This window comes from Uloborus diversus, chromosome 2 (genome assembly GCF_026930045.1).
Source record: "Uloborus diversus isolate 005 chromosome 2, Udiv.v.3.1, whole genome shotgun sequence".
Classification (NCBI taxonomy): Eukaryota; Metazoa; Arthropoda; class Arachnida; order Araneae; family Uloboridae; genus Uloborus; species Uloborus diversus.
Window position 1 is genome coordinate 78,612,457 of NC_072732.1, and position 15,224 is coordinate 78,627,680.

At 34.3% G+C, this 15,224-nt stretch overlaps 1 protein-coding gene across 1 annotated transcript in view; it reads left to right on the forward strand.

Moving 5' to 3' along the window:
- LOC129235244 (NADH dehydrogenase [ubiquinone] iron-sulfur protein 4, mitochondrial-like) overlaps window positions 1-8,586 on the forward strand; it is a 29,457-nt gene extending 20,871 nt beyond the window's left edge. The window contains exon 5 of the mRNA XM_054868954.1: window positions 8,414-8,586. Coding sequence (XP_054724929.1) covers window positions 8,414-8,517 — 104 coding nt within the window. The 3' untranslated portion in view covers window positions 8,518-8,586. The remainder of the gene's footprint in view (window positions 1-8,413) is intronic.
- The last annotated feature ends 6,638 nt before the right edge of the window (window positions 8,587-15,224 follow it).

The following is a 15,224-nucleotide window of genomic DNA, read 5'->3' on the forward strand; positions in this document are numbered from 1 at the left end:
TTACATATTATTAATTTTTATCATATTAAAGAATAAATTGAACTTGAACTTGAATACGAGTCTTCCGACTTCTACAAATTATAGAGGGCTGCGTTTATTTCACGCCTTGCCTCTGCTACTAATATGTGATGTGTCTCTCAAAAGGTTCCTCAGAAGTAGCCAGAACCCAGGTCCAACCGGCAAGGAGTTTACTAAAACGATGTCCTTAAAAATTCAGATACAAGCATAGACAAACAAGTAGTTAACCAAATGAGAGAGAAAAAATAGAAACAACATGCATGACAAAAGCAATGAAAAGTCGAAGAGAGAGCAGTACAACCAACATACACAAAGGGAAAAAAGAAAGAAAGCATGCAACACCAAAAGAGCAGTCAAAAAAAGAAAGAGCATAAAGCCTGAGCCACCCCAGGGGAGAAGATCGTATCATGAGCCAAAAAATTGCCGTTATAACTGATGTTGTTCTTGAAAATATAGTCCAATAACTTTTCTCTATGGCTATTTGTATTACTGAAAAAGTGCAGAATATGATCCACAGTTTCCATCGCACCACATTTATCGCAATTTGGAGAATTAGAGGACTTAAGTTTGAAAAGCTTGTTTTTAGTGATAATACTGTCACAAATTAATCTAATTTAGGAAGATTTCCATCTTTCTATTTTTAACTGTATGATTTGCTTTAACGGAAGGAATTTTTCTATTTTTAAACTTTTCAAAGTATTTAGATTTCTTCCATTGTTTCTGATGTTCTTCATTTTGCCTACTTGTTAAAAATCTACATGCATCTTTCCAAGTTGTGATGTTTAAGCTCGGGATGATCGAATTATTTGTTGCCTCTTTTGCAAGTGCATCTGCTTCTTCATTTAAATCAATGTCTGAGTGGCTAGGGGTCCACAGTAAAGTAATATCATTTTTATTGGTTAATTTCTCTAGGTAAATTCTTGTAATTCTAAAAGGGGGTCTTGATTCTTTTTTTCATTACTAATAATAGCATTAATCACACTAAGGCTGTCTGTAAGAATAATAGTGGGAGACTCAGCATTAATTAAGTATTTGGTGGCATATGGCAGCAAGCTCAGCTGTGAAAATAGAGCAAAAGCTAGGAATCTGAATTTTTCTCGTAATATCTTTATTTTGATTCATGATCCCAAAACCGACATAATTCCGGTTTTTGGAACCATCTGTAGCCCAGACTTCTTTACCTTTATTTTCATTTAAAAATTCTAGAAAGTCCTGTTTTATTTCTTCTTCAACTTGTGTTCGTTAAAATCTTCTTTCATCCGTGATTATTTTAAGTTTTTTGTTGTACCATGGTGGGTTGTTTTCCAGCTTTTTATCTTTCCAGTGATTGGTGTTATATAAGTTCATAAAGCTTTTACAGAAGTTCATGACATCTTCTTCCACCTCTGTTGAACTTATCTGATTGTGTGTTTCAGTGTTGATATGTTTATCTTCCTTATACATTATTTTCAGATTCCACTTTATGATTTTCCATTTCAACCTATTCTCGTACATATTAATATTAGTGAAATATCTAATAACATCATTCGGTGCGAAGTTGTTAAGTTTTAGTGCATTCCTGATTACTTTATTTGTGATAGTATCTAGTTTATTTCTGTTATATTTAGTGTCCTTAATTCTAAATATATTTCCATAATCAATTTTCGGCTGTACTACTTGTTTGATAATTTTAAGAAGGTTATCATTATTGAAGCCTGTTCTGCTTCCCAAATACTTAATGACATTACTGCTCTTATTGATTTTCCTTTCAACTTCATTAGTATGTTTTCTCCATGACAGGTTGTAATCAATATGGACACCCAGTAATTTATGTTGAACTTTCCAAGGAATGGTTTTTCCATTTATCTTTATGATATCTGTACATTTATTTCTCGTGGCTGTCATGTCTTGGATGCTGCTCTTTTCCGCTGAGAATGTTAACTTGTTGATTTCTGACCATTTCTCAATATCAGTTATAAAATTTTTGAGGGCCGTTGTCGCAGTGTCTTTGTTGAAGATTATACAAGAGATATCATCCGCATATATATATATACTTTGCAAGTATCATTACAACAGTAAAAATCAGTCATAAAACAATTGAACAAAAAAGGCGATAAAATAGACCCCTGTGGCAGTCCAAAATCGACATTTCTTTCTGTTGATATCTTACTTCTCCATTTAACTACCAGTTTCCTATTCAGCAGCCACTCTTTAATCCAGTTTATAAGGTCCTGTTCTATTTTCAATGTCCAAAGTTTTTCTACTAGGATTTCATTGTTTATGTTATCGTATGCTCCTTTTATATCCATAGATACAAGAAAAACTGTGTTCTTTTCTTTTCTTAAAAACTTTAATGAATTAATTATTTGCCCTACACAATCTTCGGCACTTTTTCCTTTCCTGAATCCGTGCATGTAATTTGGGAATATTTTATTTTCTTTTTCCCACCATGTTAGCCTTTTCAAGATGAGCTTTTTCATCAATTTGCAGAAACATTGGGTTAAGGCAATAGGTCGGTAACTATCTATATCTTGTGGGTTTCTCCCAGGTTTGCATATAGGTATTATCATTGATGTTTTCCAATTATCTGGTATCTTTCCTTCTTTAAGGCTATAGTTGAAAATATTTAGACAAATCTCAATTGTTTTTTCTGGTAAATTTCTAATAATTTTATTCGAAATTTTATCTGATCCAGCTGTTGTGTTTTTAAGATCCTTAATCTCTTTGTAATTCTTCTATTGTAAAAATGTGGGTATTGCCTTTGATTTTCCTTTCCATTGTATAAGTTTTTTTAGTTGTGTCTATTTTCTTTTCAAAATGTTTAGCAAAAAGCTCCACTTGTTTGTCTTGTTCAAAATGTTCAATTTTGTCTTTTATTAAAACAAGGTAATTGATGGCTGTTCTATTCATAATGTTTTTGAGCTTGTTAACAGACTTATAGATATCTTTAGGATGTTTTATTTTGTAATTTATGTGTTCCCAGTATTTTTTTTTTTTTTTTTTTTGGCTTCAATTATACATTTTCTGAAGATCGCTAATTTTTTTTATATTCAATCCAATCAGCAACATGTTGTGATCTATAGGCTCTGTTTTTTGCTTGATTCTTCTGCTTTTTCTTTTTTGCACACTCCCTGTTCCACCAATTGTCATTTGGTTATTATTGTTATATTTAATCACTTTAGTAACATTTTCAACATTAGAATCAATAAGGTGAGTGAATTGAATATAAGTGTTACAGTTAAACCCATTGAAATCAATATTATTCGTAATTTTACTCATATTATCTTTAAAATTGTTCCAATTAACGTATCTTTTGATTTTGGTGCAATTTTTCTTTTCTGTATTTCTAACTATGATAGGATAATGATCACTTTCCCCGTGTTCTTCGATTCTAAACCAAAATAACTCTCTGACCAGTTCAGCACTTACTACGGTTAAATCAAGAATTCCATTGTCTTTCTTTTTTGTTTATACGAGTGGGAATGTTTTTATTAATTATACAAATGTTGTTATCTTGAATCCACTCATAGAATTTAGTAGAGCTGGGAAAAGATTTCCTGTCACCCGTTATAGTATTTCTAGCGTTAAAGTCCCCTGTGAAAATCTGATTTCTTCCCTTTTGTATTTTTTTAAAATTATTTAAATCAGCATCTGTGAAGGTTCCTGGCGGTCTATAACAATTGATGATTTGATAGTATTTTTTGTTATATAAAATTTTTATGCTGTTAATTTCAAAATTAGAATTTAAGATGTTAATCTTGACTTTGCTGGCTGAGAAATTGCTTCTAATATATATACAAAGTCCTCCTCCTTCACTGAGGGAAGAACGTTCTTTTGAAAAACTATAATACCCGTTGATTACAGTGATGTCACAATTATTGCTCCAAGTCTCTTGGAGGCAAATAATAGTGGGAGATAACCAAGAAATAAGGTTTTTCAAATAAATAAAATTTCTGGCCAAACTGCGGCAGTTCCATGATAACAAAAAACAATCCATGAAAACGACCAAAAAAAAAAAGGACACAACCCCCTAAAAAGGATTGTGGACCACACCCTCAGCATCCATAGGATCGCCATCAAAGGGAAAACCCTCCATATTCTCAGAGTCCGACAGAATAGATCCCGCATTTGGAAGAATTTAATCACAACTTCTACTTCCCATAATATCTCTGTACTGCATTATCATAGTAATTTCAGAAGTATTCAACTTTTCATTCTCTAATGTGATATTGCATTTTTAGCTATATTTAACAATTTATAGTTCCTCTTTAATATTTTTTATTTCAAGTTTTAGATACGCGATTTCTTTTTCTCTATCCTACAGCTCTTTTTTTAAATTATTAATTATTGCATCTTTATTTTCCTCCTCCTTTTTACCTTCTTTAACCATGTTTGCATACGTTGTGTTTTTTTCTCGTTCATTCCCTTTATTTTCTGAAAATCTTATTAACACAGGGCAATTCTTATTTTCTGCATTGTGGTTGCCTTGTCATCGAAAGCAAGTAGTTAAATTGCCGCAATTTTCGTGTTCTAACCCACAGTCAGCACACCTTACCGTTCCTTTACAATATTTGGCAGGATGCCCTATTTTTTTACAATTTTTACAAATGAGAGGATTTTCTATGAATTTACTGATTTTATAATTGACCCAACCTATTTTAATTTCAGCTCTGTTTGTGATGCCCAGCTCTTTTACTAGGACCACAGGTATAGGCGTTTCAGCCCCTTTTTTTTTGAACCGGATGACTTGAGTGACTTTCATAATTCTTTCAGAAAGTTCTTTAGCAATGAAACCCACTGAAAGGTCTACATCTATGTTCCTAATCACATATTTCGTACTTATTGCATCCTCTATTAACCTTGTATCGACTTCTATACCTAAGAATAAATTTGTTTCACTAACCTTCTTAATGGTATCAGTACTGCTTGTTGTAACAATAATGTTTCCATTTCTGGTGAAATAAACCTCATCTTCTTTTTCAACTATTTTGCCAATTTCATTATGGAAGTTCATTCCCTTGTTCTTCGGTAATTCTTTATTTATTCCAAAAATGACAATTTTACTTTTAGTTGCTCCATTTTCCAGCGCTGCTTGAATTTTATCCGTTCGAAATAAACTTGCCTCGTAAACATATTCATTTCTTTTAGTGACTTTATCTTTCCCATTTTCCTCCATGACCCTATCTGAGCCATTTTTTCGTTCTGTAGCCATACTTACTCCTCCCCAGAAGGAAACCAAAGACAGATGCTATGCATTACAACGCACAGCAGCAAAATAACAAAAATAAAAGCAGGAACAAGCAGAAAGACGAACAAACTAACCAAATCCCCAAAAATTGAAGAACTCTACCACCACGCAAAACTTCCACAGTCCACGGCGTGAAAAAAACGAAAGAATAAATAATTGAAACATGCTGACATTTGCAGTTGTTGCCAAGAATACTTTTTAAAAAGCCATCAACTATCTTTCTCTTTTTTTTTTCTTTTAAATATTTTTTATAGTTTTAACCAGGGTTGATTTGGTTTAAACTACATTGGTCTGAAAATAATTGAAGTATTCAGCATAATTTACTAATATTGCTTGATTAACTCTTTCAAAAACAAAGTTCAGTTTGATTTTTATGTTCACATAGAATTTTCTGTACATTGCAGTATCTAAATTGACATTAACTTTTATAATCGTACACATTTTACCTTTTCCCTTTCTTTTCATTTGGTTTTGTTGCAGTTACACTATTCTAATCTGTACCTTGCATTTAGAGTTTCACCATTAGCAACTTGTATCACTTCGCTTGGCATTCGAATGAATTTACTGTATTATTTTAATTCCATTGTGTATCTTACATTTGTATTTTATTGCATACATAGTAAAAATGATAAATCTGTATTTATCAATAGCTTAGTTTTTGTCTAGGTTTTGATTTACAATACATATTCACACCCATTGATGTAGTCAAAAAAAAACAAAGCTCAAAATTTATTCAGATATCCTATGCATGAAAAACTGGCAAGATACAATACAAAATTTCAAATTAGTTTATTGTGTTATATCAATTTTCTTTCTTTCTATTCTTTTCCTGCTTTCATTTCTTTCTTTCTTTTTTTACTTCCTTTTACAAAGTACAGGAAGTATTGTATTCACGAAAAAATTTGACCCAAAAATAGGCCTTAATTTTCATTTTTCTCGCCCCGAATGAATGCTGAGTTTTTTTCAACCCGACCACACGTGGATATATGTCTAAGAACGCACAGACACCCGAAATATCCATTTTGATGATCCTCGAATTAATTAGAACGAGTTTTCTCGTGATGTCTGTATGTACGTATGTATGTTCGTATGTATCTCGCATAACTCAAAAACGGTATGTTCTAGAAAGTTGAAATTTAATACGTAGGCTCCTAGTGGAGTCTAGTTGTTCACCTCCCCTTTTGGTTGCATTCGGATGTTCCTAAAGGGGTCTCTTACGCTTTTTCGGGGGGAAATCATTGTTAATATCAATGCAAACTCAAGTGTTGTTATAATTTGGCAAACACTTGGCAACATATCGGCAAGCTTTTGGTCGCCAACTTGGCAACAAAAAATTTGGGCGTTTTTTTTTTTAATTTGGTTTCATTTTGACCATTATTAGCGATATTTAGAAAGTTAACCATTGAATCACATTAAAAGTCCAATATTGGGAAAATTAAGCTGTATAAAACGTTTTCTTGCTTCAGGTCGCAACAAACTTGGGGCACAGATGTTTAAAGTGTTTCTTTGCTTACTCCAAAGCACTACGATTATTATTAAATTGGCGTAAAATGAAGTCATGTGATGCACACATCTGCTCTTTTTTTTGAAGCATGGAGTTGAGGAATCTTTATTTTATCATTAATATTATTATTTTTTTAGTATCTTACGTCGTTTTAGCCTTAAGAGCCTAAGGTGGTTAGACCAGACAAAATTGTCATCAGAAAATTTTGGATTCTGAGGTGAAAAGGCTCTTGCTTTATCTTGTACCAGCTCAGACTCAAAAGGTTAATGTTGAAAATAAACCTGCATAAGATTAAATATTTTTTTTGAAAATAATAAATAGTATTGCATTCATAAACTCACATCTTTTTGCATTGAAAAAGTGGTTGCATGTTATTCCAGAGTGTGTGTCTGAATTTTTTGCAAATTTGTGTTTTGAGTTTTCATGCTTGCCATGTGAGCGGTTCATCATTTAAGTCAAACCTGGATGCATTCATACTGCTTTGCTTTGTTGTCTTATTCACAACCGCTAAGGCAAAAATTTAAAATTACTGAATTGGGAATTACTGGATTGATCTGAATCTACAAGATTTCTAAATGTATGACATCAACTGTTTGACACTCAAATTGCAAAAATATTTTCTACAGATAATTTGCAGTTACAAGGAACCAATTTTTCAATGCAGAAAAGGTGTAGATTTTGGGACACAATCAGCAAATGAAACCTATTGTGACTGCTTCACTTTAAATCACATTTCATTTCGAAACGTCTTTTTTCCTTTCGGTGATTTTTTTCAGCAGTGTTTTGCAAATTTCTTGATAGACAAAATAGCATTTATTGTTGTAGTTGATTTCGTTCTCAATACCATTATTGTCCTCGGCAATGCCGATTTGTTTTGATTGTGTTCTGTACTATCTTAATTTCACTGAATATTTTGCATTTCTTATTGTAATATTTTCATCTGTTCGCATTTTATTTAATAATTTAATGATAGATGATATACAAGGTGATTATAATTAAAGTTGCAATTTTATAATGCTTTAATTTAAAACTACGGGTCAAAATGATTTGATATTTCTCCAGAACAATCATAAGGTCATTGGATTTTGTCTGGTGAATGAATAAAAAGAATAGTTCTAAAGTGTGTCTATAAATGACACTATCAGTATTCACATTGCTATTGAGGAAGTATGCTAACATGTGAAATGGGCACCAGAATCATAGAATCAGCGCTGATACCCCCCCCCCTTCCCCCATTATGGTTTGGAACATGCCATTACGAGCTTCCAGTTAGCAGTGGAGTTAGGTGGAGGTTACTCAATATGGCTCCTCTTTTTCTTTTCACTGTCATTGCTTTTGATGTAAGCAAAGTAATCTTATCTTTTCCCTAGTAAACTTTTCACTAACACTTGGTATTAGTTGTATCCTTTTGTCTAACAACATTTCCGTGTGTAACGTAACCATTTAAGGCTTATCCTGACAGTGCCGTCTATTTGCATTCTAGAATCATGCAAATCCGATGGCTTCACGATATTTCTGGTGAAATATGAATTGATCAGTGGCTTTAAAGTTAAGAGCATTTTAAAATTGTAGCTTGAATTAAGCTTGCTGTGTAAATTCCTCTTTATTTTAGATGTTTTCCAAACTATTTACTGTAACGTAATTCTTTTGTTTTTGTTTTAAAGGATGGCCTTATTACATTGATGAACCAGCTGTTTCTACCGTCAAGAAAAAAAGTTATGGTGCAAATTTTGCTTGGGATAAGCGAACAAGGGTTTCAACAAAATAGTTTATTGTATATAAATTTAGTGATTGTAAGCAATATACATATGTGAATAAAATTCAAACTATCTTGAAATTTTTTCTTTTGAAAATGATTTTTATTGAATGACTGAAAATGTTATTAATTTTTCTCTTTTGTGACTTTCTGCATTTGCTTGCTCATTGATCACCCAAACATGACAGTCGCATGATAATTATTATGATGCTTGCATAGCAACCATTTTTACAGAACAGCATCATGAGAGTTTTGAAGTAGAAAATTATCATAATACTCCCCCCTATGAATTTCACAATCTATTTTTCTCTACATAACTACCATATCATTCACCATCTGACCTTCTACTTACAAATTAAAATGAAAGTGACTTCAAGGTGGTTGTCTGATGGTTTGAAACATTAGGTACGTTAAACCACAAATGCATTTTTTTCCATCGATAAGTTTCTTGAAACAGGATTTAAGGTAAATATAGAATTTATAATTGTCTAACTGAAATATTGCTGTTCCAAGTACAAAATACTGTTTCAATTAAATTAAAAGCAGACTTAATTAAAATGCAATTTAAAAAATTAAAATGAATTTTTTTTTTGCCATTAACGGATTTTATTTGTGACGTTAAAAACATATGACAACTGCTTTGCGGCATGACTGCTGCATACCTTTTTAGCAAAAAATCTTGTGGACAATGTGAGAAATAAGCTTTTATGAAACAGAAGAGACAGGGTGGTCCCCATCTTGGAGAGAAGGGGGGGGGGGGTCATGGCGCAGACTGTGCCATTGGAAATTTTTAGGAGCATGTTTTGAAAGGTTTTTTCCTCAATATTTAGGGGGGTGCGGCCTTACTTGTAGGGGGAGGGGTCTCTGAAAGATTTGATGATTCCAGGGAGAACTTGCATTGAAACTCCCAGATTGCATGCATCAATTGCCTCATCATGTCATGGTAGTAAGTAAAACATGAGTATAATTACAGTTGAAATCTCTTAATCTGACCACTTTTAATACGAAATCATGGCTAAAATGATCATTTTGCTAATTAAGTTGGACTTACTTTTTAATTTCGTTAAAAAGTGTCATACATACTACGTTGATTAAAACGAAAGTTTCGGTTAAGATGAACAAAACTTCAGCCTTCTTCCCGGAAAAATTGAGTGCAATAATTTTCTCTTCCAACAATATGTCATTGCAGAAAACTCAAACTGCATTGTGAAGCATATGTTGAATATTTTTGTGTAGAGAAGAAGTATCATACACCTGTTTACCTTTGGGCAGGTCAGTCTGCTTGGATAAAGCAGTCTATCTTTTCCTTTGGGTGTTATCACCTGTTGCACCATTATCACTGTTCTTCAAGTAGGTTCTTCAGGTACCACTAAATCAGGTTCGCACAATAAAAACATTAGGGCTCGACCGATGGCATTTTTTGGAATATGGGCCGATGCCGTTGGCCGATGGCAAAAAAAAAATAACAGAAATAAATTGATAAGATTGTAAGGGATTTAAAGGATCATTTATTCATTTCACTTTGCTTCCTTTCTACAAATAAGGACTTGTAATCAAAAAACAAATTAAAAAAAAAAATCAAATTTCGACCTAATTTCTATTTTACGATCACCCAATTTAAACTTCACAAGTTTCTTCTACACATCTGTACACGCATATGTACCAAAGAACATATAGATGACCAAAATATCCATTTTGAACACCTCCTCAGTTAATTATCGCAAGTTCTCTTGTGATGTCTTCATACGCGTAAACTTGCGTCACTCAGAAACGTTATAAAATAGTAAGTTGAAAACTCATACGTACGTAGTATGATTTAAAAGTTCGAGGACAAGCAGTATAAAACCTTACCCTGAATAGTTCACATTACCAAAGCACATCTACAAAATAATCACCTTGAACGACTGCATTTCTGCCAACGTTTGCATAGTTTTTAGAAGCACTCCTGGAAGCCATTTTTCGCAACCTCCTGTAAGGCATCTTACGTTGCTGCTTTAACTTCATCGTGGGGGAAGAAGGCGACTTTCATGGTGAGGCTGCACGGTTTGATTGATCAATGCTCTGATATGACAAACAAATAACATAACGTTTCGTCGGACTTAGCTCCTCGTGACTCTTACCTGTTCCCCGCAAAAAAAAAAAAAAACATTTGCATGGACGCCGCTTTCTACCGTCAGGAGAAGATAAAGCTGCATCATAGTAGGTTGCAAAAAAGGCTTCCAGGAGTGTTTCCAAAAGTTATATGAACACTTACAGAAGTACATAGTCCCTCAAGGTGACCCTTTGAAGGTGAATGTGCTTCGGTAATGTGAACTATTCTGAGTAAAGTTTTATACAGCTTGTCCCCGAAATTTTGGATTGTACTGCGTACAATCTATAACGGATGTAGTTATGCTTCTCTTTTTTGACTGTTGTATGATGATAGAGAAAGAACAACAGCCAAGAAAAAAAGGAAGAAAAACAAAGACACTGTTTAATAACCAACTGATTTGTTTCTTTAATTGCACATATAACTGAGATTTCAGCAATATTGTAATAATGTATGGATTATGTACACTATACATAGTTAAAAAACTTTAAATTATGTTGTTTAATCATTCAAAAAAAAAAAATTAAGAATGAAAATATGAAATCGTCAACAAATTATGCAATTAAATGGAAAGATTGCACGTACACATTTTTTAGTCATGAAATTAAATAAAAAGGGTAACAGAGAAATTACGATATTAAATCACAATAGGAATATTTTTATACTTATTTAAAATTTATGAATAGAAAATTTTGCATTTTTCATAAAAGCTATAACAGTGACATCTATTTTTCTGAAAAAAGAAATAGCCATGAAAAGAGTGAGGTTCTTAAAACGCAGCTACAATAAACAAACTCGATATTTACTCCAAGTTAATAATAACTGAAGACATATACTACGTGATCTGATGTTTGCACACATAATATTGAACAATTTGATTGATTAAAATCTTTTATGAAGCTCTACAAACAAGTTCAAATTAAATTTTTCAATTTAACAATAATTTGCTGAAATTAAAAAAATTGCTTAATAGAAAATCCTTGAAACTTTCCTATAACTTATTATTAAAAATATGATGGAAACGAAAATAACTCGTTCATTGATTTTATGAAAATACATGAAAATAGTTACAATAGAAACAAATCGATCACTATAAATGATGCAAAAAAGATGGCGAATTACGAAATAAAGATGAAACAAAAATGAGAAGTACGCAAAATGACATTTCTTGAGCAAAATAAATAATCACTAAATATTTAAGAAATGCTTGAATTGACGAGGGAGTGGCGGGGGGGGGGGGTTCACTCGTTGATTTTGGAGTAACAACATTAGACTTTGTTCCCAACTTCGGCCTCATTTGTTTAGTACAGAACCACTACCACCAACGCCTCGGAAGGGTTTCAGGGAGGGGGGGGGGGGGCACGCAAGTGTTTTAAAAATTACCGTCGGTTCAACGGGAATGTAACAAAATGACACAAAAACCGGTTTCGCCATCTCATATTTGTTTCCATGGTCTCCAATTCAGCAATATACACTCTATAACAAAAAAATCGACACATCAAGAAGCAATCATCCGATTGCTTTGAAATTTTGTATGCATGATTGTTTTGACCGGATGTGCAAATGATTAAAATTTGGTGTCCAATGAATGAATAGTTTGATCTCCAGCGCATCGAAACTGCGCATCAAGCAGATGTATATAAAGAGCAGTTCTTCAACAGTTGTTAAAACTTTCGGTCTGATTGCGATTCAAATTACCTTTCGGCAATTAAAAAATGCCTCGCCGCATGGTTTGTGCTCATTACGAGCAACTGTCAGAGTTTGAACGAGGTCATATCATTGGATTGAAAGAGGCCGGTTGGTCAAATCGGAGAATCGCTCGTCATTTGAGGCGAAGCGATGCGGCGATTCGAAGATGCTGGCAAAGATGGGTGGGAAATGGCAGAGTTCAGCGTCAGGATGTTAGCGGTTGACCTAGTCTCACAACAGATCGTGATTACAGAATGAATGTCCGATCAGCTGTCACAGCGCTTTCTTCATCTCTATGAACCATCAGACATTCAACCCAAACACCAGTGTCCATCATGACCGTTTACAGAGGGTTGGGACAACGAAATCTACGCTCGCACCGACCGTTACGCCACCTACCACTGACGGCTACACACTACCGAGCCAGATTACAATGGTGCATGGCTCGATCAGGTTGGAATGGTGCCGAGGTGGGATGTAGAATCTTTAGCGACGAATCCCACTTCCAACTGTGTCATGATGATCATCGAAGACGTGTTTGGAGACACCCAGGGCAGAGGAGGGATCCTCGCACGCCACACTGGCCCTCAACAAGGCATTATGGTCTGGGGTGCCATTTCTTTTGATAACTGGACCCATTTTGTCGTAATTAGAGGTACACTTACTGCACGATGATACGTCGACAACATTCGAAGACCTGTTTTGTTGCCGTTGCTTTTGCAGTACCCTCGGCTGGTTTTCAGCAGGACAATGCCATATAACATACGGCTTGTGTTGCTATGAACATAGGCGGATTTAGAACTGATTTCTTGGAGGGGGCAGCTTTTTTTTTTTTTTTTTTTTTTAGCATTATCAGTTGTATTGATTACAACTGGCTGGATTTAGACAGCGTGCCTCTAAGCTATTTCAGGGTTTGGGTCTCTTTAGTAGTCTGGTCAACTTCTCCATCGGTGGCAAGAAAGGCCATTTTTTAAAGCCCCCCCCCCCCTATGCATTATACATAAGGTCTAAGGTGGAAATGGAGTCCCTTTTAAGTAGGGGGTAGAATATCTAGAATTTTAGGGGGTCAGGGGGTTTCTCCCCCGGAGGAATTTTTGTAAAATATATATAAAATTCTGCATTTTGAAGCCTTAGAAGGGGTAATTGGAACTACTAAAATCTCGGAGACAAATAGCAAAACACTCTTTTGCAAATTACGATAATACACAGTAAAAATTGTTTTCGGGTTGACAAATCAATTACAACAGTTCTCAGAGAGAAAAAGCTAGAAAGAATAGAAGATTATGCATTGTTATTTGCTTACTTTGGCTGTTGGTTCAATTCAATCAGCTTTTGATCACGCCTCCAACAGAGCATTTTTTAACATAGGTATTACGCGACACCAATGTCGCGTAGTGAAAAAATTCTGTCGCCTAGAAGATGCAAAATTAAACTACTGGGCGACATTGGAAAATTCAACAATGGTTCCACTGCTCGTTTTTGTAAATGGATTTCAAATCTTTTTTTTCCTCTTGAGCAACAGAATTACATCGGGCATTTTCCAGCAATCAACCAAAAGCAGTTTTTGTCTTTTTTTTCCTACTCGTTTAAAAACGCCCGACTGGGTACGAAAACATGTCATCCCCTGCGGGTTAAGGGGTGCTAATCGTTGTCGCCATCCAGTCATCATTGTACATCCCGGGCAGACAGGTGTAATAAATTCCAGACTAATCAGTGATTCACTCGGGGTGTGATGATTTTTAGCAGGAACTTGAGGGCTTATAAACAAAATGGGCAGTTTAGAGTAAAGAGTTTACGAACGAAAGGCGTTTTCGTTGACAGAATTTTTTTTCTCGCCATCACTCAGCATGAAACGCTGTTCTTTCCTTCATCAAAAAGGTAAGAGAAATAAATGATTAGGCTTTGATTTTAATTTGTTATTTAATTCAAATACATACGCTTTTTGTTTTAATATAGTATGTCTGAATAAATAAGAAGAATGTCGGGATATGGTTTAGAGCGGGGGTTTTTCAACCTTTTTTACTCATGGGCTACATTGCAAGTTTTTGGAGATGAGGCGGGCCAACAATACTTTAGTTCATATGGTTTAGTTTGCCCTCCCCCCCCCTCCTCAACACCCATAACTCTTTTTAGAATAAACGTTCAGTAGCATGGGGCAGGGGCGGATACAGAAAAATCGTTTGAAGGGGGCCCGGTAAATTGAATGCCCCCCCCCCCCCCCGACACACAAACATTCAATGTTTCAAAGCAAAGTTTTCATGAATTTATTTTAAAATGTTTTATTTATTTATTTATTTTTTAAGTATTCCTTCGGGTCAATATGAATCTACTTCTATAAGAGTTCATGAATATTATTTACTAACTAGAAAATCGCCCGTCAAGGCATGACGGGTGAAAATTGCTTCTACATTTGAACGAAGCCATTGCCTGTTTGGTGATATTTTGGTACTTAAAACTGTAACCCTAACTCCAGTGGATTAACCCAAAACTCCAATAGATAGCGTTCATTGTTGACCATTTTTTCTTTTCTTTATTCCCTTGAAATGACACAGTCTTACCAGTAAATCTGTTAAGTTGCCGGATCGAGTTTAGCCTTGTCACAATAAAGTCTTTCCCTGCATGAAAAGCATTACCAAAACATATTATCAAATGATCATGCCGTGGCGCAAGTTTCATTGTTGAAACACGCGAGTTACTCGATCATTTGCTATTATATATATGAAGATATGATCCCTCCGAAACTAAAAGCTGGATCCGACCATGCATGTATTTGTCTTCCAGAAAATAGTAAATGCTAGCCAAACGTTAGTTTGTATCATGACTCAACATATTTAAAAAGTACTAATTGTTTTATGTTCTCATTTGCAACAAGCACATCTGTTTCATTTCAAATGTGCATATTTGATGCGTCTGTTCTTTGTTATGCAGAAATAAATCACCA